This window comes from Sorex fumeus, unplaced genomic scaffold, assembly GCF_029834395.1.
Source record: "Sorex fumeus unplaced genomic scaffold, SorFum_2.1 ptg000007l, whole genome shotgun sequence".
Taxonomy (NCBI): domain Eukaryota; kingdom Metazoa; phylum Chordata; class Mammalia; order Eulipotyphla; family Soricidae; genus Sorex; species Sorex fumeus.
The window spans coordinates 23,178,449-23,205,986 of NW_026606064.1; the positions used below are offsets into that span (position 1 = coordinate 23,178,449).

The window sequence follows — 27,538 nt, forward strand, 5'->3', positions numbered from 1 at the left end:
AGCTCAGATGAAATTACTGTTAAACTTAGGTTGCATCTACTTGTAGATGATTTCCTGAACTTAAATATGTATTTATCTTCTTAAAAACTAACAGGTGATTAGCTTCAGCTTAAATCTAATTCCTACAAAATGCGTATCAGTGCAAAATTCTGCTTCTATCCTCATAAAAGTTTTTTGAAGAAATGCTCAACTTCTTTGTCTTAGTAAGTGTTTAACCTAAAGACTAATCTCTACACTGAAGAATTTTTCTTTACTTTTCTTTTTTTTGTGGTGTTGGGTCTGATCACACAGTAATGCTCAGGGGTCTGGGGCCGACTCCTGCTAGTTTGCCCAGGCCCTGCATTTCTTTTCTTTTTATTTATTTCTTTTTATTGCTTTTGGGGTCACATCTTGCGATGTACAGGGGTTACTCCTGGTTCTGCTCTCAGGAATTACTCCTGGCAGTGCTCAGAGGACCATGTGGAATGTTGGGAATCGAACCCGAGTCGGCTGTGTGTAAGGCAAATGCCGTACCCACTGTGCTATCACTCCAACCCCTTCTTTTTAAACTTTACCTTCCCCTGTTTTTATTGTTACAGTGAGCCATAGTCACACACTTTAGTTGAGGTGCCCAACTAAATTTGGATGCAGTGTGCCAGAGATGGCACACTTGGTTGTGGCCCTGAGGATCCTAAATTGTAGTGAAACCTGGGTGATGCTTGGGCATGTGAGTGGTGCCAGGGATTAAATTTATAGCCTCATGCCTACAAGTAAGAACAAAGTGTCTTACTATTGAAATATCCACGGTCCCCACATTTACATTTTGAACTATGTTGTTTGAAGCAATAAATTATTATTATTATTAATTGAATCACCATGAGAACAGTTACAAAGCTTTCAGGTTTAAGTCTCGGTCATACAGTGATCAAACACCCATCCCTTCACCAATGCACATTTTTCACCACCAAGAACCCCAGTATACCCCCATCCCACCCCTCCCCCTGCCTGTGAGGCAGATGATTTCCACTTAAGTCTCTCTCTACTTTGATTACATTCATTATTTCGATAAAAGATGCACCATTATTATTTGGAAGTTCCCCCCAACAATCAGACCTGCTGAAAAGGCATCGTTAAATAATATGTTTTCTATTGCTGGTTATGCAGAGCATATGACTTTGGATTTCTGATATTTTACTAAGTAAGCCTTGGAGGGATTTCTGCCAAAAGCTGCTGAGTTCCAAATTGGGTCTGTGTGCCTCTGGGGCCATGGCCGTCCTGGAGGGGCTCATGCTCGTGGGGGGCAACTTGTGGTCTCGGGTCAGGAAGGACCAAAGCAATAAATTATTTTTTGAGGGGAATTGTTAGTTTTACCCAGATCAGGAGAAGTAAAAAGCACAAAAGAAAGGAACTATATGTGATATGAAGGGAAATGAAGACAGGTTGGGCTTTAGAGGAGACAAAGAAGTGGGTTAGGGTGGGTCTGGGCTCTTGGTACAGGGTGTGTGTTGCAGGGGGAGTGGAGGATATCTTTCATGTCCTAAAAGAAGGACTGTGATCCCATCTGTGATCTCATCTTGACCCTTCTGAGAACCTCTGTTCACTCCATTTCCCCCCAGCCCCATGATCAACCCAAGAAAAACATAACCTCTAACTAGACACACATTGATACTGAAGCCGTGCAAATAAAAAGACATTCAAATAAATGTTTCTCTGTAATGAGGAGCTACTGAATGTTTTATAGGTTTTATTTTTCCCAATTGAAAAAGAACACATTCATTTTCTTTAGCTTTATTTCTACCTCTTTCTTTAAAATAGTAAAGCTGGGGCAGAGATATAGTCAATGGACTGAGTTTATGATTTACATGTAGCGTCTTGACACCACATGGTCCCCTGAGCACAACAAGGAGTGACCCCTGAGCACTGCTGGGTGTAACCCAAAAGTCCAATAAATAAAAGGCAGAACTACAAATTTAGTATTTTAAAGGAAAGATAATGACTTAAAATGAAAACAGTGGTTGGAAAGATAGTATAGGTGTTAAGGACTTGCCTTGCATATGGCTGATTCTGGTTCAATCCCCAGCACCACCTATATTCCCTGAGCACCACCAGGAATGACCCCTGAGCACAAAGTCAGTAGTAAACCTTGAGCACCTCTAGGTATGGCCCAAAACCAAGAAAGAAAGGAAGGAAGGAAAGAAGGAGAAATTTTTCCTTGATCATAAAACTCACACAGGCTTTTTTTGGGGGGGGGCTTTTTGGGTCACACCTGGTGATGCACAGGGGTTACTCCTGGCTCTGCACTCAGGAATTACCCCTGGCGGTGTTCAGCGGACCATATGGATGCTAGGAATAGAACCCGGTTGGCCGTGTGCCAGGCAAACGCCCTACCCACTGTGCTATTGCTCCAGCCCCTAACACAGGCTTAATGTTTCAAAATATCATACAGTACCAAAAATAAGGAAGAAAAGTATTATGTTACCTAGTCACAAAGAAGTTAACTATTTTAAAACAAATTTGGGATCTGTTTGGTACAAAGAGAAAAATAACTAGGAAGACTGGCGAACTATAAACTGCAATTTTCTCTGGAAGTAAGAAGGGTCAAGGACAAAAATCCTGACGGAGAAAATGGGTCTAAGAGATTATAGGAGGAGAGAGACTGAAAGGGAGACATTGTGGAATGACGCTTTCTTAGAGATTGGTTTATAAAATTGTGCAAGGAAGTCAACCAAGTCAATGGGAATAGAAGCTCAGGGGAAGGTGATGTGTTGTTTTGTTCTGCTTTACTTGTTTCTTCATTTGTGCTGGGGGTGGGAGACAGTTTGGGCTATACCCATTGATGCTCAGGTCTTTCTGTTGGCTGTGCACTCAGGGATCAATCTTGGCAGGGCTTGGAGAACCTGGGGATTGAATTCAGGTTGACCCCATGCAAGCCCTTACCCTCTGTTCTGTCACTCCAGCCCACTTTGTTCATTCTTATTTTTACAGAAGTACCTACTTGTTTGCCGATGAGAACTATTAAGGGGGAAACAACTGATGATGGAAGGGTTAGAATTACAGGTTCTTTAAAGAGAAGGCAGGCTAACTAGGAACTGACGGATGGTTTATCAAGTGATAATTTTCAGGAGTTCCTTGCTTATTAAGATGCTAACCCTTTGTAGGTCATACTATGAAATAAATATTTTCTTTGATTTGTATTTAATTCTGCTAGTGTGTTTGTTTTTTTGAGAGGATAAATTTTTATAGCAAAACCATTAATTTTTATTTTACAGTTTTAGATTATATTTGCTTTGGTATTATGGCTATTAAGATTTTCTTAAGATTTAAAAAATTGCATATGTACATATATTTTGTGATTTACTTTTTACATTGACTCATTCTAAATTTGACAGCTGAATTCCACCTTGATTTGTTTCTGCAAAATAAGTTAGTATTCCCACCTAAATAATTTTTAATAATTAAGCCTTTCATCATTTATTTTACATGCTACCTTTATCAATTCTTGGCACCTATCAAATTTTTAAGATCAAATTTTAGACCCTTGATCTTCTTTTGGTAAGTGTGGTTTTATTTGCTAAGTTCTGCACTTTAATAATATTTTAGGTCCATTTTAATCTATTTTAGGTTCATTTTTAATATAGTCTTATTTTAGTCAATCTGATAAGATATGCACATAAAAATAATGCGTTAGAATCATTTGACTTTAAAAGTAGAGGGAAGTGGGTCTGAGGTATAGAGAACTGACAATATTTTATTACCTTAGGATTTTTTTATAAATCTAAAATCATTTTGAAAGAACAACTTATGAAAACTGTTAATTCGAGTTTTAAAAGTCTCTTTCTCCTCAGTGTCTCTGTGTTGTGATGACTGAGGGTTACACACACTTATTTACAGAGCTTGCACTTTTGGCTGTGGTGCTTGTTAGGGGTTGTAGCTTTTAGTTGTGGTGCTTACACATATTGTGTTGCTGATTGCAGTGATCAGCAGAGGTTTCCAACTTTGGCTTCACAATACCTGGTTGGGGAGTGTTGGAGATTGCACATATGAAGTTGTTGAAGAACACAATAGCAATTTATATCCTCAGAGTAGCACAGCAGATGATTTGTCACTGAATCATTCTCCAGTCCCTTAACTGGAATTTGGAATAAATTGTATGAGGTTGAAAAATTAGTTTCGAGGGGGGAAAAAAGTAAAAAAAGCAACATGAAAAAACAACACAAAAAAAGTTGTTCTAAGAAACAACTTGAAAAACCAACATGTCATTTCTCAGCATATTTTCAAGTCTCTGTCTACGTCAGCTGTCTCTTGAATTTATTTTTTCTTAATATTATGTGTGTATGGACCTATAAGGATTTCATTCAATCCTTGAACCTCTCACACATAAAGGTATATGCTCTACTACTTAGCCACATACCTGTTCCTTTTTCAAGATTTTTTTTTAAGAACAGTACCTCTCGCCTGAAAATAACTTCCAGAGAAGCTACAGGAGTAAGAAAGGTGCTTGCCTTCCATGCGGCCAAACCTGGTTGGATCCCCACTACTGCTCTGGTTTCCTGAGCACAGAGCCAGGAGTGAGCTCTGAGGATGGCTATAGGTGGTCCAAGCTCTCTTCTCTTCAAATATTATTTTAATTTAACAGTGAATGTAATTTCCTTTGATTTCCTTCCCCCCTTCACCTTGAATACTTTAATACTTTGTTGTGAATGACGCTTTGGAACGTGGGACTTGAGGAAGAAATGATTCTGTTCACATTTCTCACACATCCAAATCTATGTTACATGCAAAGTTTATCTTCCAGTGTAGATACCCATATTGGGGGATGGAGCGAGCTAACAGCAGTGTCTGGCCAAAGAGCCAACAGGTTAAGAATATACAATTGGGATTCTGATAAACTAGCACCTTAATACCAGACACTTGGGAAGGGAAATCCAGATGTTTCTTTCCTTCCATTTTATTTGGGGGGGGGGGGTCCTGGATGGAAATTCACCAGAGAGATTGTTGGTTATTGGCCTAGATAGAATCATGTGATTATAGAATGCAATATGGTTGGCTAGACTGGGGTACATCTTTGCTCCTGGGGTGTAAAGGCAGGAATTGGATATGGGGGTAATTATCTGAAAGTAAAAGATGACTATTACTAGAGGAAAGGGATAAGGAGAGGTCAAGAAATAATAGAGAAGTCAGAAACAGTGAAGTGGGACCAGGGAGATGGACAGTGGGCATTTTCCTTGCATGACTGGGATTCAATCTCCTGCTCCCCAAATGGCCCCCCAAACACTTTCAGGAGCGATTCCTGAGCACACAGGCAGTAATCCTCATTGCCGCCCCACCCCGCCCACCAGGACCTCTGCTGTGTGTAACCCCCCAAAAAGAGGGAGAGGGACTATAAGGATATTTGGATGATTAGTAGATAGAAAATAAGGGATGAATACCTATGGATTGTCAGATGACAGCCTTGTGCTGTTGTTATTTTTTAAACTTAAATAATCAAATGTTTTTGGTGGGTTTGGGGGGTTGTTTTTGTCTTGGTTTTTTTTTAGTCACCGTTAAATTACAAAATTATTCATGGTTGGGTTTCAGGGATACAATGTTTCAAAACAAGATTCCTCCTCCTGTATCCACTTCCCTCTACCAATTACCCTACCCCCCATTTGCTTCCCACCCACCAGTCTGCTTCTAGGAGAGGTGCTTTATTATTATTATTATTATTATTATTATTTAAATAAGTTTTTGCACTGTAGCTAACGGTACTGCTGTTGGTATCAAACTTGATAAAATTTAACTTGAAAAGGAAAACAAAATAAAACTTTCTTTAGGTTTTAATCTCCATGCTGGATTAAAGAAAAGCATGATTTTGCTCTTTATATTATCAATAGCAGAATAATTCTTTGTCTTTTAATATATCCATTGATGAATGGCTGCATGGCATTATTGGTATTTGTTCAGCATTTGTTTGAATATTCCTCTTAGCTCATCACACTCAGGCAAAGAGTTAAATATATTTGCATGGAACCATAGGTCACGGTGTTAGAATATAGAAACTCCGTATTTTTACGTATGTGCAAAAAAATGTATCCAAACAGTTTTAGTTCCCTCGTGGCAGACAGATCTTAAAAGTGAATCAGAATATAATTTTTGAAATTACTCTAACCAAGGGAGATGAGGTTTTGTTCAGTGAAGGTTTAAATCTAAGCATTCTGGTGTAACCACTGAGTCTCCCCCAAAGAAGTTCTTGAGTCATTTGCTCCCAAATCCTCTAGAATTTGTTACTTCAACTGCAAATATCTCTGGGTCACCCCCCTGCTTGTGAGCTTTTGTGAAGCTTCATATTGTTGTATTGGGTTTTGTTTTATTGGTGGTGGTTCTCTCTGAATTCTTTTTTTTTTTTAATTATTTTTTTATCTGGGCACTCACCTGGCGGTACTCAGGGCTTACTCCTGCCACTCTGGGGGAGTAGGGGGGAACCACATGGGATGTCTGGGGATGACTCCCAAGTCGGTCTCGTGCATGGTAAGTGCCCTGCCCACTGTGCCATCACTCCACTCCCAGAATTCTTTATAATTCTTCAACAACCCTGCCCACCTCCTGTTCCTCTTATTTCTTCCTTCTGTTGACATGCTAGAGAAAGCTAGTCAATTGGCAGAAAGAACACCCCATAATCTGGATTTGACAGAATCCTTTCTCTTGCATTGTTTTTGGTGGTGAGGTTGTGAGAGCTTTCCCCACAGTACCTGAGGATCATTCCAGGTGATGCTCGAGCCTGGCAATTGTGGGGGCACCAGCAGTGCTGGAGGCATTCCAGCCCTTTAAGCTGTTTCTCCCAGGTCCTATTACTACCTTTTAATTTGGAATCTCAAGCCCCAGTGTTTCTTATAAACAGTCTGTTACATATAGAGGCCTGATTAGACTTGAGTTCCTTATTTTGGGTAAGAGTGAGGAGTAGTAGCAGAATCAACCTCATCTCTTGTGATTAATCTTTAAGGAACTCCCTTTTTCTAAGGGAGTGTGTCTGGTGCTCTATCCATCTACCCACCAACCAGTCTCCCCAACAACTCTCTAGACAGGAACAGTGGTTGTCAAGGTTTGCAGCGGAGCGTATTTTCAACACCACAAGGAGTTAGATGCTGAGGTATCTCCTAGAAAAGTCTGGAAATCGAGGCAGGAGAAAGAATATGGGTTGATGGGTAAATCCCAGTTTCTAGATTCATGTTTTAGAGTAAAGATTAGTCTCTAATGTGCTTCCTTTTATTTTATTTTTTTTTCTTTTTCAGTCACACCCGGCAATGCTCAGGAATTACTCCTGGCTCATGCACTCAGGAATTATCCTGGCAGTGCTTGGGGTACCATCTGGGATGCTGGAAATCAAACCCGGGTCAGCCGTGTGCAAGGCAAACGCCCTACCCACTGTGTTATCGCTTCTGCCCCAGTGTGCATCCTTTTAATTTGATGAACTCTGCAAAGGTGAAAAGCCAAAGGTAGAGATAGGGTGTTAGGGGGTAGGATACCCACCTGGCTATTGAGAGATAGGAGAGAGACACGAAAAGCTATTACCCATTTTTGAATATTCAGATCAAATACTAATTATCTTTAACGTTTTCTCCAGGCCCCTCTCTCTTGTCCTCTTCTTCTTCTCTCTGTAATCTCTTTTATCCCCTCTCTTCTCTTCCCATTTCTTTCTTCTCTCTTTCTCTAATCTCTCTCCCTCCCTCTCATTCTCTCTTTTCCTGTTCCTCCTCTCCGTCTCTCTAATCTCTCTCATCTATTCCCTTTCCTCTCTTCCCTCTCTTTCCCTTTTCTTCTCTTTAATCTCTCCTCTCTCTCTCTCTCTCTTTCTCTCTCACCTCTTTGTTGATAAGCAATTTCAGGGTAGCTCTGGTTTTCCTCATCTGTAGAACCTCAGTTCCTTTTTATTAATCATCTTGTGCCTGTGGAATATCAAACTTAATCATTTCTAAAGAAGTTGCTTTCCAAATGTAAAGTTTTTTTGGAGTCAAACATCACTATACTGTGGAGTTCATGCCCAATTCAATCAGCTTAATCAATGGCTGAATAAATAGCAGTATTCCTACATTTTAAAAAGCCAATATACTGGTTTTTAGCATGAAGAGGGCTCATTATTTTTGTTCTATTAGGGACATATTTCTTTTTTGCGTACTTTCTAAGGGCTCATGTTTTGTATCTTAAAACTGCCGAAGAAAAGCAAACTTTCTCAGGATACATTTCTCTGCATTTGCAAGCTATTTAGGAAAATGTATGGTCCAGCCCACTGCCAGAAGTGAAGTCATGAGGTGTATGCTCTGTTGATAACTGCTTGTGCTTAGTTTATTATCCCAGTGAGGAACAATTGTTTGTGTAAAATTGCTCGGTTTCAGCTGCTTTGTTGTGGCTAAGAGCTCCATTTCCCTCAGGTTGCTTTGTACTTTTTATACCAACAATAAATATTGTGGCTCAGTACAGATGATAGAGTGTCTGGAGAGGGGATAGTTTGTGATTTTTGTTTGAATCAAATTGTTTTTGCTATGCCAGTGATTGAATCCCATGCACACTGCCACTGAGCCACTTGTCTAACCATGAGCTAAAAATTTGAAGTATTTAAAATTTTCTCTTACTAACTTCACAATCTCTTGGCCTACCTGCTTCCATCACATTTTTTTTTGCTTTTTTCTGGGGGGGGGGGTAACACCCGGCAGTGCACAGAGGTAACTCCTGGCTCTGCACTCAGGAATTACTCCTGGCGGTGCTCAGGGGACCATATGGGATGCTGGGAGTCGAATCCGGGTCGGCCGTGTGCAAGGCAAACGCCCTACCCACTGTGCTATTGCTCCAGCCCCTCCATCACATTTTTAAACCTTTAACATATTTCATTCATGCCCCTAGAACAAAAGGGCTGGAAATCAGGATTTCTGATGGTAGCAGGGAACTAAGGATAAATGGATTACTTTTTTTTTTTTTTTTTGCGTCACACCCAGCAATGCTCAGTGGTTACTCCTGGCTCTGCACTCAGGAATTACTCCTGGCAGTGCTTGGGGGACCATATGGGATGCTGGGAATTGCACCTGGGTCGGACGCATGCAAGGCAAACGCCCTGCCCGCTGTGCTATCGCTCCAGCCCCTGGATTACCTTTTTGGCGGGGGTGGGAGGGCATTCTGGCAGTGCTTGGGGGACCAGATTTGATGCCAGGAATGAAATCCGGGCCAGCCACTTGCAAGGCAAGTGCCCTACCCACAATTCGGACCCACCAAATGGTAGGTTTAGTCTCCGGAATTAATAGTTTAGTTTTGAAGGAAGAAAAGTGAGGGGCTGGAGAAATAGTATAGTGGTAAGGCACTGCTTTGCATACTGCCAACCCCAGTTCAATCCCCAGCACTGCATATAGTCCCTTAAGCTATACCAGGAGTGATCCCTGAGCACAGAGTCCAGACTAGGCCTGGGTACTACCCGGTGTGGTTCCCAAAATAAAGCTGAGCTTATATGAACTCAAACCCATCTGAGATGGCCACTTGCCATCTGTTTACTCAGGGCAGACTGGTCAGTCTCTTAGTCACTTTAGTATTCTCTGCCAGCTTTACTGGGGGTATGTACCAAGCCCCGTGCTTTTCCAGTCCACTTAGGAAGGGGAAAGACTGGTAGTCTCACAGGATGTGAATCTGAGAGCAGGGAGGTGAAGTCATTTACTAAGGTCATTTTACTAATGACTCCTAAAATGGTGAGACAGATGAAAAATGATGAAATTTATATCTGCCCATCACCAAGCTCATAAGATACATGTGAAAGAATTTTTTGGTGATCACCTACTATATATATCCTTAGAGGGAAGCATTTAGTGGGAAGTGGACCACCCCAGCAGTGCCTGGGAGTCATGGTCCCCTCCTGGCAAATACTCAGTCTGGGGGTGAGGGCATGACAGTTTTTGACAGTTTTATGTTGGGGGCCCCTCGGACTATGCCTGCTGATACCTCGATGTCAGGCCCAATCTTAACCTTTCAAGATGTATACTGAAGCCCTTGAGCTATCTCCCTGCTCCAGAGGTAGAATCTTGTTTGGATAAGGTTACTCACTAAAGGGCTAGACAAGTACAGTGAATGAGACACTTACCTTGGTTGCAGCAGCTGATCCCATTACCAGTCACTACCAGTAGTGAGCCCTGAGCACAGAGCCATGAATAAGCCTTGAACACCATTCAGTATGGTCCACTTCCCTCCAGGAAAAAGCCCCCACAAAAATAGTTTTTGTCTAATACTTAACTTTTGCCCTTCACATAGCTCACCTCTTTATTTTTCAAACAAATCTGTAAAATAATTATGAGACTTATATTTAAAACTCTCAGTCTTTGGAAGTTTGCAGTCTCAGAGAGGTTTCAGTTAGCATTTCTCATCCAGGGCCTTATGGGCCCCAGTGGGCCCCAAGATATTCAGAGGGGGCCACAGGTGGAAGTCGTGTAAGTAGAAGTCTATGGTACAGGAAGAAAAATGGTCAGAAGAGAGCCATGGTTGGAGTTAGGTTGAGAAGTACTGGTTCAAGTGACTCACTCACGATTAGATCAAAGAAATTTGAAAGAAGTGGGCCTGAAGCACAGGTCCTCATTTCAAGAACTCATGTTCTTTGCAATTGGTCTTTTCAGGCTAATTTAGATATCAAGAATATAGATTTAGTTCTTTCAAATATATCTGTAACAAACCAAATACACATGTTTTTTTTGAAATGGTAGACTAAAGAATGATCTTCAGGGATCACTGGGTGTACCCTTAAGTGGAAAAAAAATAAAAAGAATTAGCAGATGTGATAAAAGATCTTGAGATGGGTAGATTATGCTGGATTATCTCATGGGTCCTAGCTGTAGTTCTTTAAGAAGAAGGCAACAGGAGGAAGAGCAGTAGGAGATGTGATGAAAGGAGTAACAGGTAGAAGTGATGTAAAGAACTGGCTGAAAAATGCAGACAAGTTCAAGAGGCTGAAAAAAGCAAAGGAAAGAAATTCTCCCGTCTCCAGAAACTGAAAATACCCCTCTATCATATTACTACAATGAAATTAGACTTCCTTGGGGAGGAGGTGAGGGGAGAAAGTACCTTGTGACTCTTAGTGGCAGCTACTGGCTCAGTGCTCAGGGTTGTTCCTGGCAGGGCTCCTGGCAGGGTCTGGAGAACGTGTGATGCTGGCTCAGACCCAGGCTTCTGCATGCAAAGCATGTGCTACAGTTCACTGCACTGTCTCCATGGCCCTGATTTTAGATTTCTTAGCTATAGGGCTAGAGCGATAGCACAGCGGGTAAGGCATTTTTGCCTTGCATGCAGCCAACATGACTGCCCCTAGATCAATTCCTCCGCCCCTCTCGGAGAGCCCGGCAAGCTACCGAGAGTATCTCGCCCACACGGCAAAGCCTGGCAAGCTCCCCATGACGTATTTGATATGCCAAACACAGTAACAACAAGTCTCACAATGGAGATGATACTGGGCCCGCTCGAGCAAATCGATGAACAGCGGGAGGACAGTGCTACTTTCATAGAATCGAAAGAGAATAAACTTGTGTTGTTTCAAATCATTACATGTGTACCATTTTTTTAAATACAATTGAATTGACTGTGCAGTAAACATGGCCGATAATTTCTGCACTTAAACATCAAGTGGACCTAGAGGGACACCCTGATCCTTGTAGATGGTAATGTCTGGGTTTTGTGCTAGCAACACTGGCACTACCTGCTGCATGAGCATCCTTTCTCATCTTCAAGAGTTGGGAAGATCCTAAGACAGGTTTCCAAAGAATTTGGCTCATTCCTATCATGTGTGAAGGCACAACAGAATAACAGTGGAATCTTTCACTTTACAACTGGAGTTGCAAATTGGGGACTCTTTGACCAGAAGCCGACTTCGTTACATCCGATGGGGCTTTTATAACTTCGCAGTTATTTACCAGAATTTATCAGGTGATATTTTAAAAACACAAAGGTATGAGTTTCTGAACTTTTCTGAAAGAATGGAAAGATCTAACAATGCTGGGTTAATATTATTGACGTGTGTGTGTGTGTGTGTGTGTGTGTGTGTGTGTGTGCACGCGCGCATGCTCGGGCACTCAATCAATCAGTGCTGCTTTCATATTATTTACTGATGTGTGTATTTCTGACCGAAGAAGATCACTGTGACCTAAATGTTATAAAGGGATGTACTGTATGGTGCCCTAATCATAGTGTTTTGTCCATATGAGAATGGAAGCTCGGCTCAAGGATTGCACCCTGGCGGTCAGTGGGCATAATGGATTGCACTGTATTTGACAACTATGCTGGCTGTGGAAATTTGGAATGAATGTCACCACTTTTTATAAAGCATGTGTCCTCCAATCTTTTTATTTTATTTTGGTTTTTTTTTTTGGTGTTATTTTTTTGTCTAAATCTTTCCTGTTTGTATATGGTCTTCTATCCCTTTCCCCTAACAGAAGTACTCTTCTGGGAACTTGGAATCCAACCTAATCCTACCCTTCCAGAAGGACATGACAGAATGAAGGGGACCATGAAAAGGAGGATTGGATAGTAAAGAAATTAGATATCAGTTCAGATTGTAATTGTTGAGAGACCCTCGAGTGCTCTCCTAGGACATGTTTCTTGACCTTGCACTTTGCATCTTACTTTAGTCACTAAGTTGAAAGTGTTAGCACAAACGTGGATTTTCCTGCACTGGTGGCTTTTTGAGAACTGTATGAAAGATTTGTATACAACACTTGGAAGATTAAAAGTTAGAGTTTATTATAAAGTAGATGGATCCAGGCCCCTCCCCCAATGTCCAGGCCTCTCCTTTATGCATGTATAACATCATTCATCTTGTCCCTGGTGCTGCCCCATCCTGTGTACAGCAGCATCCTAGTCCCATCCCAAAGGTGTCCTCCCTCCAGTGTATTATGGCCATCCCCGTGTTACTCTCTATTTGTGTACGTGTTCCTTCGCCTTTCCTGGACTGTCTCCCAAGTTTCCTGATGTCTTGTTCTAGCTTTCCTTAGTCTCAGCCATGGCCACATGCATGTGGTCTCGATCCCTGTGTTCTCTACCTGTTGCTTAGTCTCTCACTGTATCCCTGCAGTCCCTGTCATCCTGTTTTGACTTTCCTTGTCTTCAGTTATGGCCACATGTGTGTGGGTGAGACTCCTGTGCTTACTATCTCTCCCTGCCTGACAACTGAATCTGAATTTCTGGATGTCTGAGTCCTGCCTGTATTCTGTCCTTGTCCAGACCCATGGAGCCCCCTGTACTCATCTGTCTGGGTACACAAGCCCTGGCTGGTGCTGCAGTCTGCTGGGCATATTTGAAGAGACCATGAGTGGAGCTGGAGGCCCCCTTTATCTAAGGTCATATCCCACTCTCAGCAACCCCAGTATTGATTTTGATTGGCTGCCTATTTGATGGGCTTACCTATTTCCTGGGTGAGATTTAAAATGACAACTATATTCACCTGGTGCTCCACTTGTCCACTCCCTCTGCATTGAAAGAATGGGTAGAGCAATTAGTTGGTCTCTGTCCCTCAAATCACAGGTTACCATAGAGCAGAAGATAGACACAGAGATGGCTGTGAAGAGGTGGCTTTGGTTTTCTAGAAGGTAGATATGAGGCAGATTTTACTTTGGTTTGTAAAGGCATTTCTTGACAATTAAAGCTTTTTCTAAATCAAATGGGTTGCTTTAAAAACTAGTCACTATTTATTTTGTTCAGTAATTGAGGTTACATTAGAGGAGCTTTGAATGGGGTCAGAGTAGCTTTCTTGTACCTCTGTTGGTCTGTGGTTCCATCAAATTGTTTTATTTACTGAAGAGTCATCTGTAGTTCATGATATGAGTTGAACTTGGTGTTTTGGTCAGACATTGGGAAGAGCATTCGACTGCAGGTTTTTTTTTACAGCATGGAATTACACTGGTGTGTTTATCTTATGGAGACACAGAACCAATAGTCAGACTCAACTGTCTTCTTCAGGGACATGGTCAAAAACTAGTAGTCTCTCTGGCAGGTACAGTTTTATTGTTGGTTACCTACTTTCACTTGTTGGCTTACACCTGGCTGTGAGGATCCTGTTGCTCTATTGGAGAGATACCAAAATTTTATTTCCTGCGACTTGACTTGCTCTAAGAAAGACTATTTCCCACACCCTCCCCCACTTTAAGGAGCCCACAAGACCATCTAGAAATGAGCTACCCAGATAAGAGTAATTAATTCTTCCACTTTAATGTCAGATCTTTTAAATAATTCAGATTTATATTACCCACCTAAAAAATCTCACAGTCCTAGAAAATGTGTAAGTCACATTTAAGCTTCACACACAGAAGACTGATCCAAGTAAATGCAACATCTCTCCACTGATTTGGAGTCTACGAATGTTCTAGCAACACCATTCTTGTCCCATCCTTTTTTTTCTGCTGCCACATCACCACTGTCATCTTCTCTCACTTCACTGCCTATATATTTAATATGAAAGAAGGCATATTCTGCAGTTCAGAAAGGCAGATGTAGTCTGAAGTTGACCTTTTCCCCATTTTTTTTGGCGTGTTTGATCTTGGTTCAGCTCTTTGGAACATTTCCCCTCCACCACCAGATAGGTCAAAAATTACTTGAGGGATGTAGAGACAGGTTATGTAAAATGTTAGGGGAAACAGAACACCCTCCTCTTTCCCAGAAGTGCTATGATTGCTCGTGCAAAGGAGACAGGCAATTCTTTGTAAAAAAAACTTAGAGCCAGAATGAAACATGAAATACCACAGCTGCTGTGGTCCTAAGATGTGTGGACCTTTTAGTCATCTGGGCAGATTCTCTTTCCTTCCAGGAATTTTCTACTTTGGGTGAGAGAGAGTTGAGCCAGCCCCAGGCTTTCCCCACACCTTCAGATGAAGGGGGTTAATCAGCCAGGCTGCCTGCCTTCCTGCATGCACTCAGGGTCCCTGGAATCTCTAGAATAACAGAGGGCAGAACTCAGCTCAACAGTCAGTTAATTGCACCTAAAAGCTAAAAGATGCTGGTGCCTGGGTTCTATTCTCCAGAGATACTTTTAAAAGCAGCTTTATATATTTCACCATATACATGTTTATATACTTTATATCTGTCATCACACCATGCAGTCCATATTTTGAGTATGGTCACAGAAAGTTTTATGACCATTGCCACTATTTTAGCACATTCTCTGCAATAACTTTCCTTCTCCTGCAACTTCCCTGACAACACCAGTCTGTTTCCTGTTCCTATAGATTCTCCTATTCTGGACATTTTGTATAAATGGAATCAATCATTAAGCAGTCTTTTGTGATTGATTTCTTTCACACAGTGTTTGCACCCAAGGTTTGCCCACATTACTGTGTATCAGTACTTATTCTTTCTTATCACCAAATTATCTGTAATAGCTGGTTTAAAAAATTCATTCATTATCTGATGGACATGGGTTTATATGAAAACACTGATGATGATCAAGATGTACATGTTCTTGTATGTTTTTGTTTTGGTATGAGCACCATGCCCAGTAGTGCCCAGGGTTTTCTCCTGGCTCTGTGTTTCGGGATCACTCCTGGTGAGGCTTGAGGAACCATATGGGATGCTGGGACTCGAACCTGGGTGGATCGCTTGCAAGGGACGCTCCGCACCCACAGCATTATCTCTCCAGCCCCAGTATACAAGTTTTTGTTTAACAAATATTTTCATTTCTCTTAGGAATACACTTAGATGTGGAGTTTCTGAGTTTTAAGGTAATGAGATAGCTGATTTTTGGGATGCCTGCCACACATTTTGCAAAGCAGCTGCACCATTTTAAAGAGTAATGCTTTATCCATAGACCTTTGTTCTTTCGTACTTTCATGTTCTTTCATGATAAGTCAAGACGTGATTATAATGTGTTACTCAACTGACTAAGAATCCTCTCCGTCTCGTTTGTATGTAGAATTGCTGCAGAACACATCACCAGTTTTTTTTCTCTGAAATAAGAGAGTTTTTGAAGACCCAATCATCCATCCCATTCTAGGTTTTTCTTTTCAACACTACTATATTCCCTCACTCTCACGAGTAGTCCGAGATTCACCTGAATGCTTCTAGTGGCCTAGAATAAGGCAGTCATCCTGGAGATGAAAAATCTTCAGTATTCATCTGTGGCTAGGGTTTGCTGCCTTGAGTTAAGTTGACCTCAAACACTGGTACATAGGGGCTGGAGCAATGGCACAGCAGGTGGAGTATTTACCTTGCATGCAGCCAACCCGGATTTGATTCCCAGTATCCCATATGGTTCCCTGAGCACCGCCAGGAGTAATTCATGAGTGCAAATTTAGGAGTATCCCCTGTGCATTGCCGGGTGTAACCCAAAAAGCAAAAACAACAACAACAACAAAACTGAGATATATGTAGGCTAAGTTGAGCAGGACCCACTGATATATGACTCCCACTTCAGAGTGTGTGACAAAGTCACCTTTCCGTGTCATGACTTCCTTGATGTTATCTAGTAAAAACTGAGCCATGAGCTGCTGACAAAAATCCTGTGCACTTAATGTGAAGCCTAAGGCATCTGCTCATTTCTAACGTTGTTGAAGCTGTCAGCCCCACTGTGTAGATGGTTAACCACTTGCTGGGGACTTCTCTCAGCTTGTGTGACAGAGAACTTGAATCAGACAGGGTTCCTGCCAGAACCTGAGCAAGACGGAAGGCTACATGATGGTGGCATGAGGATTCTCTCCCCCTTCACATAGTCATGCTTCCGAAGTATTTCTGATGTGGACAGGCAGAAATGAGCCACGGACCTGTGAGCGCCCATTGGGCTAAGTCGTATTTCCCAACAGCCCTGGTGAAGATTCCTGAACCTGCTCCATTCTTTGTGTTTGTAGCCACAGCACGGGGTACGAGAATGATAACCACACAACACCCATCCTCTGCGGTGCCCAGTACAGAATACACACCCATGGCGTCTTCAGGGGTATCCAGGTGAGTACTGCCACCTTGGCAGGCTGTGGGCTTGGCTCTCTCCTTCATGTCTCAAAAGACTTGAGTTCTTTGCCAAGGGCCATATAGACCTGGCAAGTCTGTTCTCCTGGGTTCAAGTTTACCGGGGGAGTGAGAGTGGTTTTCTCCTCTCTGTAGGCCAGGGTGAGAGGGTAAATGCAGCCCTATCCTAACTCAGACTAGAGTGTTACATCAGAAATTCAATAGTTTCCTCATTTTATGCTTCATCTGCCTTTTTGGGCTTGAAGGGGTGGGTGTGCAGCTCTATAGTTTGGGCTAATGGGGCATGAAGGAATAACCTGGATCCTTGACCTGATTAGCATTTATAAAGTATTCCAAGGTAGATTGTCGTCTCTCTCTACTGAAGTTTGTTGATGATTATTGCTAATCACACCAATAGTAATTACAACTGGTGTGGATATCCAGGCACTATGGATATCCCAAGTATTGTGCTAAGGTTATTACTTCCATTTTATGACTGAGGAAACTGAAGCCCAAAGTTAGGTGTGTGATTTGTTTAAAACCACATAACCAGGGAAAAGTATGGGGAGACTTAGAATACAAATCTCTTTGGTCTCTAGGACCCCTGTTTTCCTTGGTCTTTAAGACCCCTGTTTTTAGCCACTGTGTTACTCTGCTCTTTAGGTAGTCAGAGAACTATGACATTTTGGGGAAGATGAAGAAAGTTAACTTAAGAGGTGAACATTGCAGAAAATTCCAGAAACTCCATGAAGACCTTCAATGCAGAGCCTCTTTCAGGCCCTCGGGATCTAAGAGTTTGCATTGGTGACTTAAGCATTTGGCTCAGTGATTGCAACATGAGTAACCGTTGTGATACTCTCACTGGAATAGCCAGTTCCCTAGAAATAAGTTATCTGTGAGTCAAGCCCCCATGTGATTTGTGGGACAAGTAATTCGGAGATGTTCTGATTAATGTTTCCAGAAATACCATGCCATAGAGTACTGTGCTCCCCCATCTCAAGTCTTTGCCTGTTGAGAACTGAAAGCAGGGTTACTGAAATAGGAAAATTTAATGGAGTACAAAAAGATTGATTCATTGTGTCCTCCAACAAATAACTATTCGTGTCCTCTAGTGACTGATAACTAAATTTGATATCATATTGACATCTAGGATGGAAAAAAGTTTCAAGTTCCTTTTCACCGAGCCCATTTTGTTAGATTCATGGTCACAACTTCGGATAAACTCCAGATCAGAGTAGTATTGTGTTCTATTATTTCTCCTGGAATATACACATCAAACACAGCTGGCTGACCATGCTACCATTTGCCTTGAGCATCTGCGGTCTAATAACAAGGTTCTATACTGCAGTGTTGTTTTTCCTTCAAAGAAGAGTTATTCACAATGGAAGGCAGTTTGAAATGGAAACTAGAATGTGGTGTGGAATGTGGGAATAGTTCAGCGGGCAGGAGGAAAGTTAAGTCAGAAGTGGTTCCAGGTAAGGATTCAGTGGCCCTTGGGTGCTTGCACTGCTCTTATCTATGTATCATTGATCCCCGAGCAGGAAGGTTGTTTGCCACACTCTTTTCCTCTTGTTACTTCTGGTGAAGGACTGACCATACACATATTCATTTCCACAAGATAAAGGGTCTCATGGGCATGTGAAGTGCATAGAAGGCTGAAACATTGTTTTCTTGTGTCACTGGGAAAAGGTGGCACTGGCTATGCCTTGGGTTTCTGGTGGTTTTAGCATCCCTTCACAGAGAATCCCCAATCTCAGGGGCTCAACTATTTTCCTGAGTAGGATTTCCTGCCGCCACTTGCAGATTGGATTCAAAGTCTGGTGGCCATGTCTCCAGATGGGAGGAACAGAATAGAATTTTACTTCCTGCTTGAATTTCCCTACTTTCCTGCCTCTGGTGGAAAAGCTATGCTATGGAATCTTTCAGTTTTTTCCCCAGCTGCTCTGGATAAGCAACTCCAAAGAAACTTTATTTTTAGTACTGGTTCTGGTTGAACTATAGTAATGTTGTGAGTGCCCTGCATTGTACATCCTGCTCTGTGCTAAGTATGTCTATTGTGAACGTCTGCCTTCCTTTTTAGGGTGTAGACTCCAACGCTTGCTTTCTCTCAGGACTGACACAATTGCTCGAGTGTGGTGTCAAACCTCCATTTCTCTTCTGATCTACCTGCAGGATGTTCGACGTGTACCTGGAGTAACCCCAACTCTTGTGCGGTCAACCTCTGAGACCAGTGAGAAACGCCCCTTTATGTGTGCTTACCCAGGCTGCAATAAGAGATATTTCAAGCTGTCCCATTTACAGATGCATAGCCGGAAGCACACTGGTAAGCGTGTCTGTCCCTCCTGGGTCCTGGCAGCCTTTGGTCAGGGAAGGCTCAGTAGTTCCCTAATGTCATGCCACTAAATCAGGTGATTTATGGGATGGAACTTAGGCCCTACTTTGAGAAATCTGGTCTCAAGGTGATGGAAAAAAGCTCCAGGAATGTTCCATATTCTGGTTGTCTTCAGGAGGAGCAGAGGAGAGTGGTAGGAAAAGAATTTCACAGAATTGACAGACATATGTGAACCTGGATTCCACCACCAAGAGATGAGACATTGAGCTGGTTCCTTAACCTTTTTCTGAACTTCATTTGCTTTACATGGTAAATCGAGATGAAAATGCCTATCTTATATATAATTGTTAAAACTATATTGGATCTTAAAATGGAATGGGAGCAGAAGCAAAAGTACAGCAGTAGGGTGTTTGCCTTGCATGCAACTGACCTAGTTCAGTCCCCAGCATCCCATATGGTCCCCTAAGCACTGCCAGGAATAATTCCTGAGTGCATATCCAGAATACTGTTAAAACCAGTTTTCCTTCATGTCAAACGTTCTGTTGCTGACAGTGATAATCAGTCTCATCTGGTTATTGGGCACCTGAAATGTGAAAAGTCATTTCACAGATGTTTGCCTTTTGGCCTTGTGGACACAAGGGAAGACCCTGTGGTTGGGTCTTCCTGAAAGGGAGCTCGTGTCTTTTCTGCAACAGGGCAGCTTCATTATTAGGATTATTAGGATTATTCTGTTGTTACTGCTGATTTGACTTTTGGGAAGCTGGAGAAGAAAGAAAATTACATTCAGACCTCTTGAGACCATTAGATTTTTCTAGGTTATTGCATTCAGAAATGGATTTTAGCACAAACCAGAGTATACTCACAGTAGGACTCATTGTTTGAGAGAACTAGTGATAAAACTGTATTTTTAAATATGTCTCCAGGTGTACTCACTTGAAAAATAAATTTACAGGGAAAAATTTATGCTAGTAATAATACAAGGAAGAATAACAAAGGCAATATGGTTGTGTATCTTTTTAATGGGAAAGGGATACTTAGGATAGTAGTGAGGACGCAGTGTTTATGTGGAGGGAAGGCAGTGGACAAGATAGTCAAGATGTCAGATCTACAGGAACCTTCTAGAAGTTCTTCTAAGTGCAAAACAAGTAAGGGATAGGATTTAACAATTCTGTGACTCCATTCTTGAAATAATGTAATCTTGTTTATAATACTAATAGAGATGATTATTTAGTATTTTTACATTAGATATATGCTAAGTGCTAGATATTCTCTTAGATACATTATTTTGTGGAATATTCAAACATGAAACAAAAATCAGCTGGATAGGTTAAAATGGAAGGTGAATTCATGCTTTTTAACTCCCCACCACAATCTATCTTCTCCAAGAATTTCTGGTCTGTTTTTGTGCTAAGATATGCACAGATAAAAAAAAACTACGAGTGCACAGATTATGTATTATATTCATGCACTAAACTAAATGATAATAAAGGTAAAAAATTCCAGAGGATATGAATTTGAGCCAACGTCATCCAAAAAGGTTTTTTGGTAAAGAGGAAGGGTTTGTCTTAACGATCACAGGGTTGGTAAGGTTGGGTAGAAAAAGGAAAGACAGAGCAGAAGCAGAATGGCTGAGAAAAGAATTTAAACTGAAATAAGACATTGGATTAGATGGAAACAGTGTTCAGTGTAGGCTCCTGCACGAAAGTTTATCCAGACAATAGAGAAAGGCAGGCCTGCATGCAATCCACCACATTTAAGATTCTACAATAGATTTTGTATCAAGAGGAGGAAAGTCTTTCCATCTGAACATAAAGTTCCCAAGAAGGCATCACAAAGGAAGTGTAATTTGGAGGTTGTATGGTAGGCCTTTTTGAACTGGTAGGAATATAAAAATGAGCACTAAGAGCATTTGGTGGTAGCAGAGTGTAAGGCAAATTTTGGGAACATTGAGCTATGAGAGAGACCTTGAACGATAGGTTTGAGGCTCTTCATGTTCCTAGAACAAACAGACACCATTGGGCTACACTAGCACACGACAGGGACAAATGGAGACGTTACTGATGCCCGCTCGAGCAAATCGATGAGTCACAGGGAGTCAAGTGATCAAGTGAGCTATGGGAGAGCAGATTAACTCGGGAAATGGAGGATGGAAATAGAGTCTGGAGAAGTAACTAAGGACTTCTTGGCAGCAGAAGAACCTCCAGGAAGGCTAGCGCTGTGTCCCAAGCAGTCGTGACTCCGAATTCTCCTAAGAAGGAGGGAAGAACTGAGGTTGCTCAGTGCACTCCTCAAGTCCAGTTCCAATGTTTGGCTGAAAGCCTCCACTGGAGAACAGGGGTGGGACTTCTCCCTTCTGAGGCAGGCGATTGTTTAATCAACCCTGACTTGACTTTGCTTAGATAAGAAGGATGCCGAGGAACTTTCTAAACATTTTGGCTTCTGGTTCAACTTGAATGTCTCATAATCGTGGAGATGTTTATGCTGCAATGAGAAGTCAGTAGCAAAGAACACCAAATCTTTAGGCCATAAAACATGAAACACTTATTTCATGGTTTTCTGCAAGGTACATCCAGAATCCTGCCTTCAATTCAGTCTAAAATCTTTTTTGGTTTATTGTTCGCAGTAATATTCTCTGCCAAGTTTTGATGTGTGTGTGCTAGGCACTGTGCTGATTCCTTTACATGAATGGTTAATCTCATAAATCCTTGGTGTTGTTAGGTTGTTGGCCCCAATTCATGAGAAGGAAAAAGCAGAGTTTCAAGTGATAAAACTGAATTTAGTCCTAATTTCAGACACTAGCACTAAAGTTTTCATTCATGCTAATTCCTGCTGTGAATTTAGGGACTAGCCCTCTCAACCTATCTTGCTCTACACCCACTGTCCATGAACATAGGTGGGCTGGTCCTCACACTGTCATGGTCAGTATCCCCCCTAATAAACTTCACCCAAGTGCCCTGGGCATTTGAGGATCCTTTCAGTTCTAGTAGAAGAGATGCCCAGTTCCGGACCATTTTTCAAATGGAATCTGTCTTCCCCAAGGTGAGAAACCATACCAGTGTGACTTCAAGGACTGTGAACGAAGGTTTTCTCGTTCAGACCAGCTCAAAAGACACCAAAGGAGACATACAGGTTTGTAGGTTCACTTCCCCTTACTGCAAGTATGTTCCTGGAACACAGTGGATTTTGTTATTGAACGTGGATTCGACCATTTGGATCCCTTGCCTCTAATCTCTGGAAGTTATTGTTCTTGATTAAAAAAGGAAAAGGGCAGGCAGGGAGAAAGTTCAAGTGGGAGAGCACATGATTTACATGTGCAAAACCCTAAATTCAATTCCTCTTCCCTCATCTGGTACTTCTGGGTGTGGTCCTGGATTCTCCCACCATCAAACTTTCTGGTCCACTCAGCCCACAACCAGAAAATACAGAGATAGGGCAGGAGGGGAGAAACATCTTATATTTTCTTCCCCGCACACCATGAGATCCCACTGTCAGTTTGTTGAGAACTGATGCTGAGGTGATGCTGATCCTTGGCTGGAACATAGTGGTGAGAGCAAGTCCAATTTGTGGCATGCGATTCACTGTTTTGGTCTTAGATCCCACTGAGAGCTCATTGAGAAGCTGGTGATTATGGTTAAGGAATAATAATTCCTGACAACAGGAAGCCTTCAAGGGTGCAGAACTGGCTGTGCAGAATCAGGTGGTTTTGCTGGGCCTGGGAACTTGGGGGGAACTTAAGTGAGAGGTAGACACTGCAACCATGGCTGGAAATGCTTCGTTCCTCAGAACCAGGCCTATGATACCCCCCACATTGTTAGGGCCGTGGCTAGACCTTCTCTGTCCATTTAGGTGTGAAACCATTCCAGTGTAAAACTTGTCAGCGAAAGTTTTCCCGGTCCGACCACCTGAAGACCCACACCAGGACTCATACAGGTAAAACAAGTGCGTAAACTTTTCTTCACATTTATTTTTCATTATTTTTAAAATAATACAGTTGAATAAAGTGGCTTGCTATGGGAGAGAGGGGGAAAGACGTATAAACCAGCTAAATAGGCTGAGACTCAAAAGGACAGAAAGGACAATGTGGGGCAAGTTTAAGCAACAGCGTAGTTCAGAAGGGGCTGGACTGGGCAGGCAAAGAGAATAGCGAGAACTCTTCATGAGAATGGTAAAGAAAGAGATGCACCAGGTTCCTACTCTACCCAGTTTATTGTGTCACATTTCTGTTACCCACATGGCTGGGATTATGACCTTACAGAACAGCAGCAACAGTTCCAGAGACAATGCTTCTCTGAGAGTCCACATTTCCTAGCATAGGTTCTTAGACTGCTCAGAGTGAAAGCCCAGGAGCTGTCCTGTTTCTGTTCCACTCGTCACAGCTTGTAGATAATAGTTCTTCCTCCGAGCAAAGCAGACGAAACATACACACCACTGTCAAAGGAACAGACTTCTCCACAAGGCTGGTTGATTCATGATAGAAATAGCACCACCTCGATTGTGGTGAATTCCCCCCACCCCTTAGCTTTGTAAGGAGAGCCAAGGCTTAGTGTGGTCTCATTTTTGTAGCCTTAAAATATATATATATATATATTTTTTTTTTTTTTTTTTTGCTTTTTGGGTCATACCCAGCAATGCTGAGAGGTTTCTCCTGGCTCTGCACTCAGGAATTACTCCTGGCGGTGCTCGGGGGACCATATGGGATGCTGGGAATCGACTTCGGGTCAGCTGCGTGCAGGGCAAACGCCCTACCCACTGTGCTATATCACTCCAACACCCCCCCACTTTTTTTTGAGCCTTATAGTATTCTTACAAGAAAAGTAAGGTAGGGGCTGCAGAGATAGTACAGGGATTAAGATAGTTGGTGTGTGATCATCCCAGTTTAATTCCTGGCACCACATATGGTCCAGAGTACACCTACCAATATGTGAGCACAGTCCAGTGTTGTCCAATCCCACCCCCCCACACACAAGCAAACAGCAATAACAGCAAAAGAGTAGAACGAGTATCCTGTGCTCATTTTATAAATAGACTGAGACACACAGGAGTGAAATATTTTGTCTGAAATCTCAAATCCAGGTGATTCAGAGCATGTTTCCATTAAAGAAAGCCAGTTAAGAGTTCACTGTGGTAAGAGCTGGTAGCAGTAGCACAGCTCTGGAGTTGGTGTTAGAATTGAGTCTGACCAGATCTCCCCTCACTAGTGAACAGCCTCCTCTGAGCCAGCCTCCTCTGAAGCAGGGGTATGGTAATGCTTCTCTTTCCTGACTCTCATAAGAGAATATGTGTATATACAAAATGTCCAATGCAAGACTTAACTCAGAGTAGCCATTTATTATACCAGCTGTCTTGTCTATGAAGAAGGATGCTTGGTAGGAGTTTTGTAGACATCTTTGGATTGAGAAGCTTCTCTCTTTGGACACGTTTGTTAATGAACTCAGATTTGAGACTCAGTGATAGAGTGTATGCTTTGTATGTATGAGGCTCTGGGTTTGATCCCTAGCACCAGAACCAAAATAGAACACACACACGCTCACATAAAAACAATGGCTCAGCTACCACCTTATGTGTTACAGAGGTTATGACTTAAGTAACACTTAGAAGCAAATATCGTGCAAACTGTTATCTTTGATTGTTTTAAAATGCCCAACTCTAATAAAACCTAGAAGACATAACGACAGTTGGCTCTACTATCAAATGGTGATCAATTAATCATCACCATCTTTATTAATAATAACATTCAAGGTGATTTTCCAAAGTTCTTGCCACCTATTTAAGTGTGACTCCCAATTTAGACAGCAAAGGGGAAACATTCCCACAGTTTACAACAATCCTAGCAGTAGACTCAAAGGCTCCCCCAACCTTGTTAAATATGAGTTACCCTGACATGCCCACTAACTTAGTCTCTTTAACTTAGAGTCTTAATGATTCCCACCCTGAGGGCTGCAGCATCATTAGCTGAGGGAAAAGGGAGAAAAGAAAGTTGGCATGAGTGCTGGGGAGGAGTTAACTCGGGGCCTTTAGTAGTAGAACTTGTGCCCAAACTTCCCACTGTAGTGTCGCTGATTGGGTATTTGTGTCAACAGGTGAAAAACCCTTCAGCTGCCGGTGGCCCAGTTGTCAGAAAAAGTTTGCTCGGTCCGACGAGTTGGTTCGCCACCACAACATGCACCAGAGGAACATGACCAAACTGCAGCTGGCGCTGTGAGGGGCTGCGGGTCAGCCCTGTGGCCAGAGGATGTGAGAGAGCAGCGTTCACAGGCAACTTCAAATCCTTCCTCTTTCACCTTCCCGAGAAGCGAACAGCAGTGCCTCTCTTTATCCAGCTTCAGAGACCACACTGGCCTGTGCTACTGGATCCCACCCACTCTGTCTGGAGGAATGGGACTCGGCCCGCTCTTAGCCAATTCATAGGCCCTGGAAAAGTGGCTGGTAATATCTGGTTAGTTACAAAATTACAACAACAGCAATAACAGATCACCACTTGGTCTGTATTTCCCACTGTAAGAAGAGCTATTGTGGAGACTGTTCCCCCACTCACTCCTCCTCCTTTTACCCTCATTTTCACTAGGAATGGAGTCATCGTACCATTTTCCATCATAGAATATTTATAGGCCAGGGCATGTGTATGTGTCTCCTAATGTAAACTTTGTCATGGTTTCCATTTACTAACAGCAAGAGCAAGAAATAAATCAGAGAGGAAGGCCGTGGGGTGAGCCAGCTGACATTGCCGAGGTTAGGCTGGCTGCTGACCTGCAGGCAGGATGCAGGGCTACCAGGCCACTGAAACACTCCTGCCTGCCAGACAGCCAAGAACAACAACTCAGAGCTAACTAGTACCTTTGTACTGAAGTGTAAATGGGTCTTAGCCATCCACTTCATGCCATGGTTACATGAGCAAAGCGCTCTTAAGAAATCGTGTTTGAAGATCTAAGAAGTTGTGTTTGTATTTAGGTTGGACTTTTGTTGAGTTGTGATCCTCTTTATCTTCAGAGATGTACATAGCTCCTCACACAGAGAAAGTGGAGTTCATTTTTACCATCTGGGGCGTCCCTGGTGTACAGAACCACTTACTTATGTGGCTTCAAGTTGTAAAAATTAAAGTGACTCAAAAAAAAATAGTAGGGACTGGTTTAGGATCTCCACTGTTAAGATTATTAAATAACTTAAAAAAAACTTTGGGTCTGCAAATCTATGTGGAAAAAAAAAAGATTAGTGTGAGGAAATCCATTGTTTAAAGGTGGTTGGGTGTGTATGTGCTTTTTTTTTTAAGGGGGAGTTTTTATTATTTACTGTTGCTTGAAACTGTTATGTAAATATATATCTGGTAATGATTTTCTCCTTGACAACTAAAATTAGGAAATGTATAAAAGTTAGAGGCATCACTCTTTTGGTGTTGATCTTACAACGTACTGATGATAGCACTAAAATGTAACCTGCATTTTTCACTTTGCTCTCAATTAAAGTCAATTCAAAAGGAAAGTAACAAGATTCTGTCAGCTGTGTTGTGTTCAGATCTGGCAGCCAGTTGAACCTCTGTTATGCAGGTAAGAATGTACCACGGATGTTCAGGACCACTAGTTAAAGCTTTCTAGGTCCCGATCACTTTGTAAACCCTCAGGAGGGTTCCTGATTCATCCCTTAAACCATCATGGAGCCCAGCCTTCATCTCCTGTAGTAAAGTAGTTGTACTTTTGCTGTGGTTGAAAAAGGGTGCTATGAATGGCATGGTGGGGATTGTGCTTTGGGATTTATTTTTATTTAATTACTTATGTTTTTTTTAAATTGATTCACCATGAGATACACAGTTAAAAAGCTGTTCATGATCAGGTTTCAGTCATACAATGATCCAACACCCATCCTTCCACCAATGTTCATTTCCCATCAGCAGTGATTCCAGTCTCTGTCTCTGTCTCTGTCTCTCTCTCTTTCTCTCTCTTTCTGTCTCTCACTCACTCTCTCTCCCTTCCCCTCACTCTCTTTCTGGGCACCATGGTCTGCAACACAGATACTGAGAGATTATCATATTTGTTTCTTTACTTACTTTCAGCATGCAGTTCCCATCCAGAGTGATCATTTCTAACTATCTTTGTCATAATGGTCCATTCTCTATCTGAGATTTATTTTAACCAGCACTCATTGCATTACTTTTTTGAAATGTTCAACCATTCATACTGGAAGGAGGGTAGAAGCTGAACTCCTAATACCACTGAATGGAAAACTGTAGTCACTATACATCAGCTCAGAAGATTGCAGACTGCTTAGCTTGCAGGACAGCTGACAGTTAAAGCCAAGGTCTACATTATCTACGAA

At 42.0% G+C, this 27,538-nt stretch overlaps 1 protein-coding gene across 2 annotated transcripts in view; it reads left to right on the plus strand.

The window, feature by feature from the left end:
• WT1 (WT1 transcription factor) overlaps positions 1–26,675 on the plus strand; it is a 45,842-nt gene extending 19,167 nt beyond the window's left edge. Inside the window, exons 6-10 of one of the 2 annotated variants that reach the window (XM_056136494.1) lie at positions 16,803–16,899; positions 19,072–19,222; positions 22,271–22,360; positions 23,078–23,161; positions 25,312–26,675. In XM_056136494.1, coding sequence (XP_055992469.1) covers positions 16,803–16,899; positions 19,072–19,222; positions 22,271–22,360; positions 23,078–23,161; positions 25,312–25,433 — 544 coding nt within the window. In that variant the 3' untranslated portion in view covers positions 25,434–26,675. Of the gene's footprint in view, positions 1–16,802; positions 16,900–19,071; positions 19,223–22,270; positions 22,361–23,077; positions 23,171–25,311 lie in introns of both variants that reach the window. The other variant, XM_056136503.1, reaches the window with a different exon arrangement.
• The last annotated feature ends 863 nt before the right edge of the window (positions 26,676–27,538 follow it).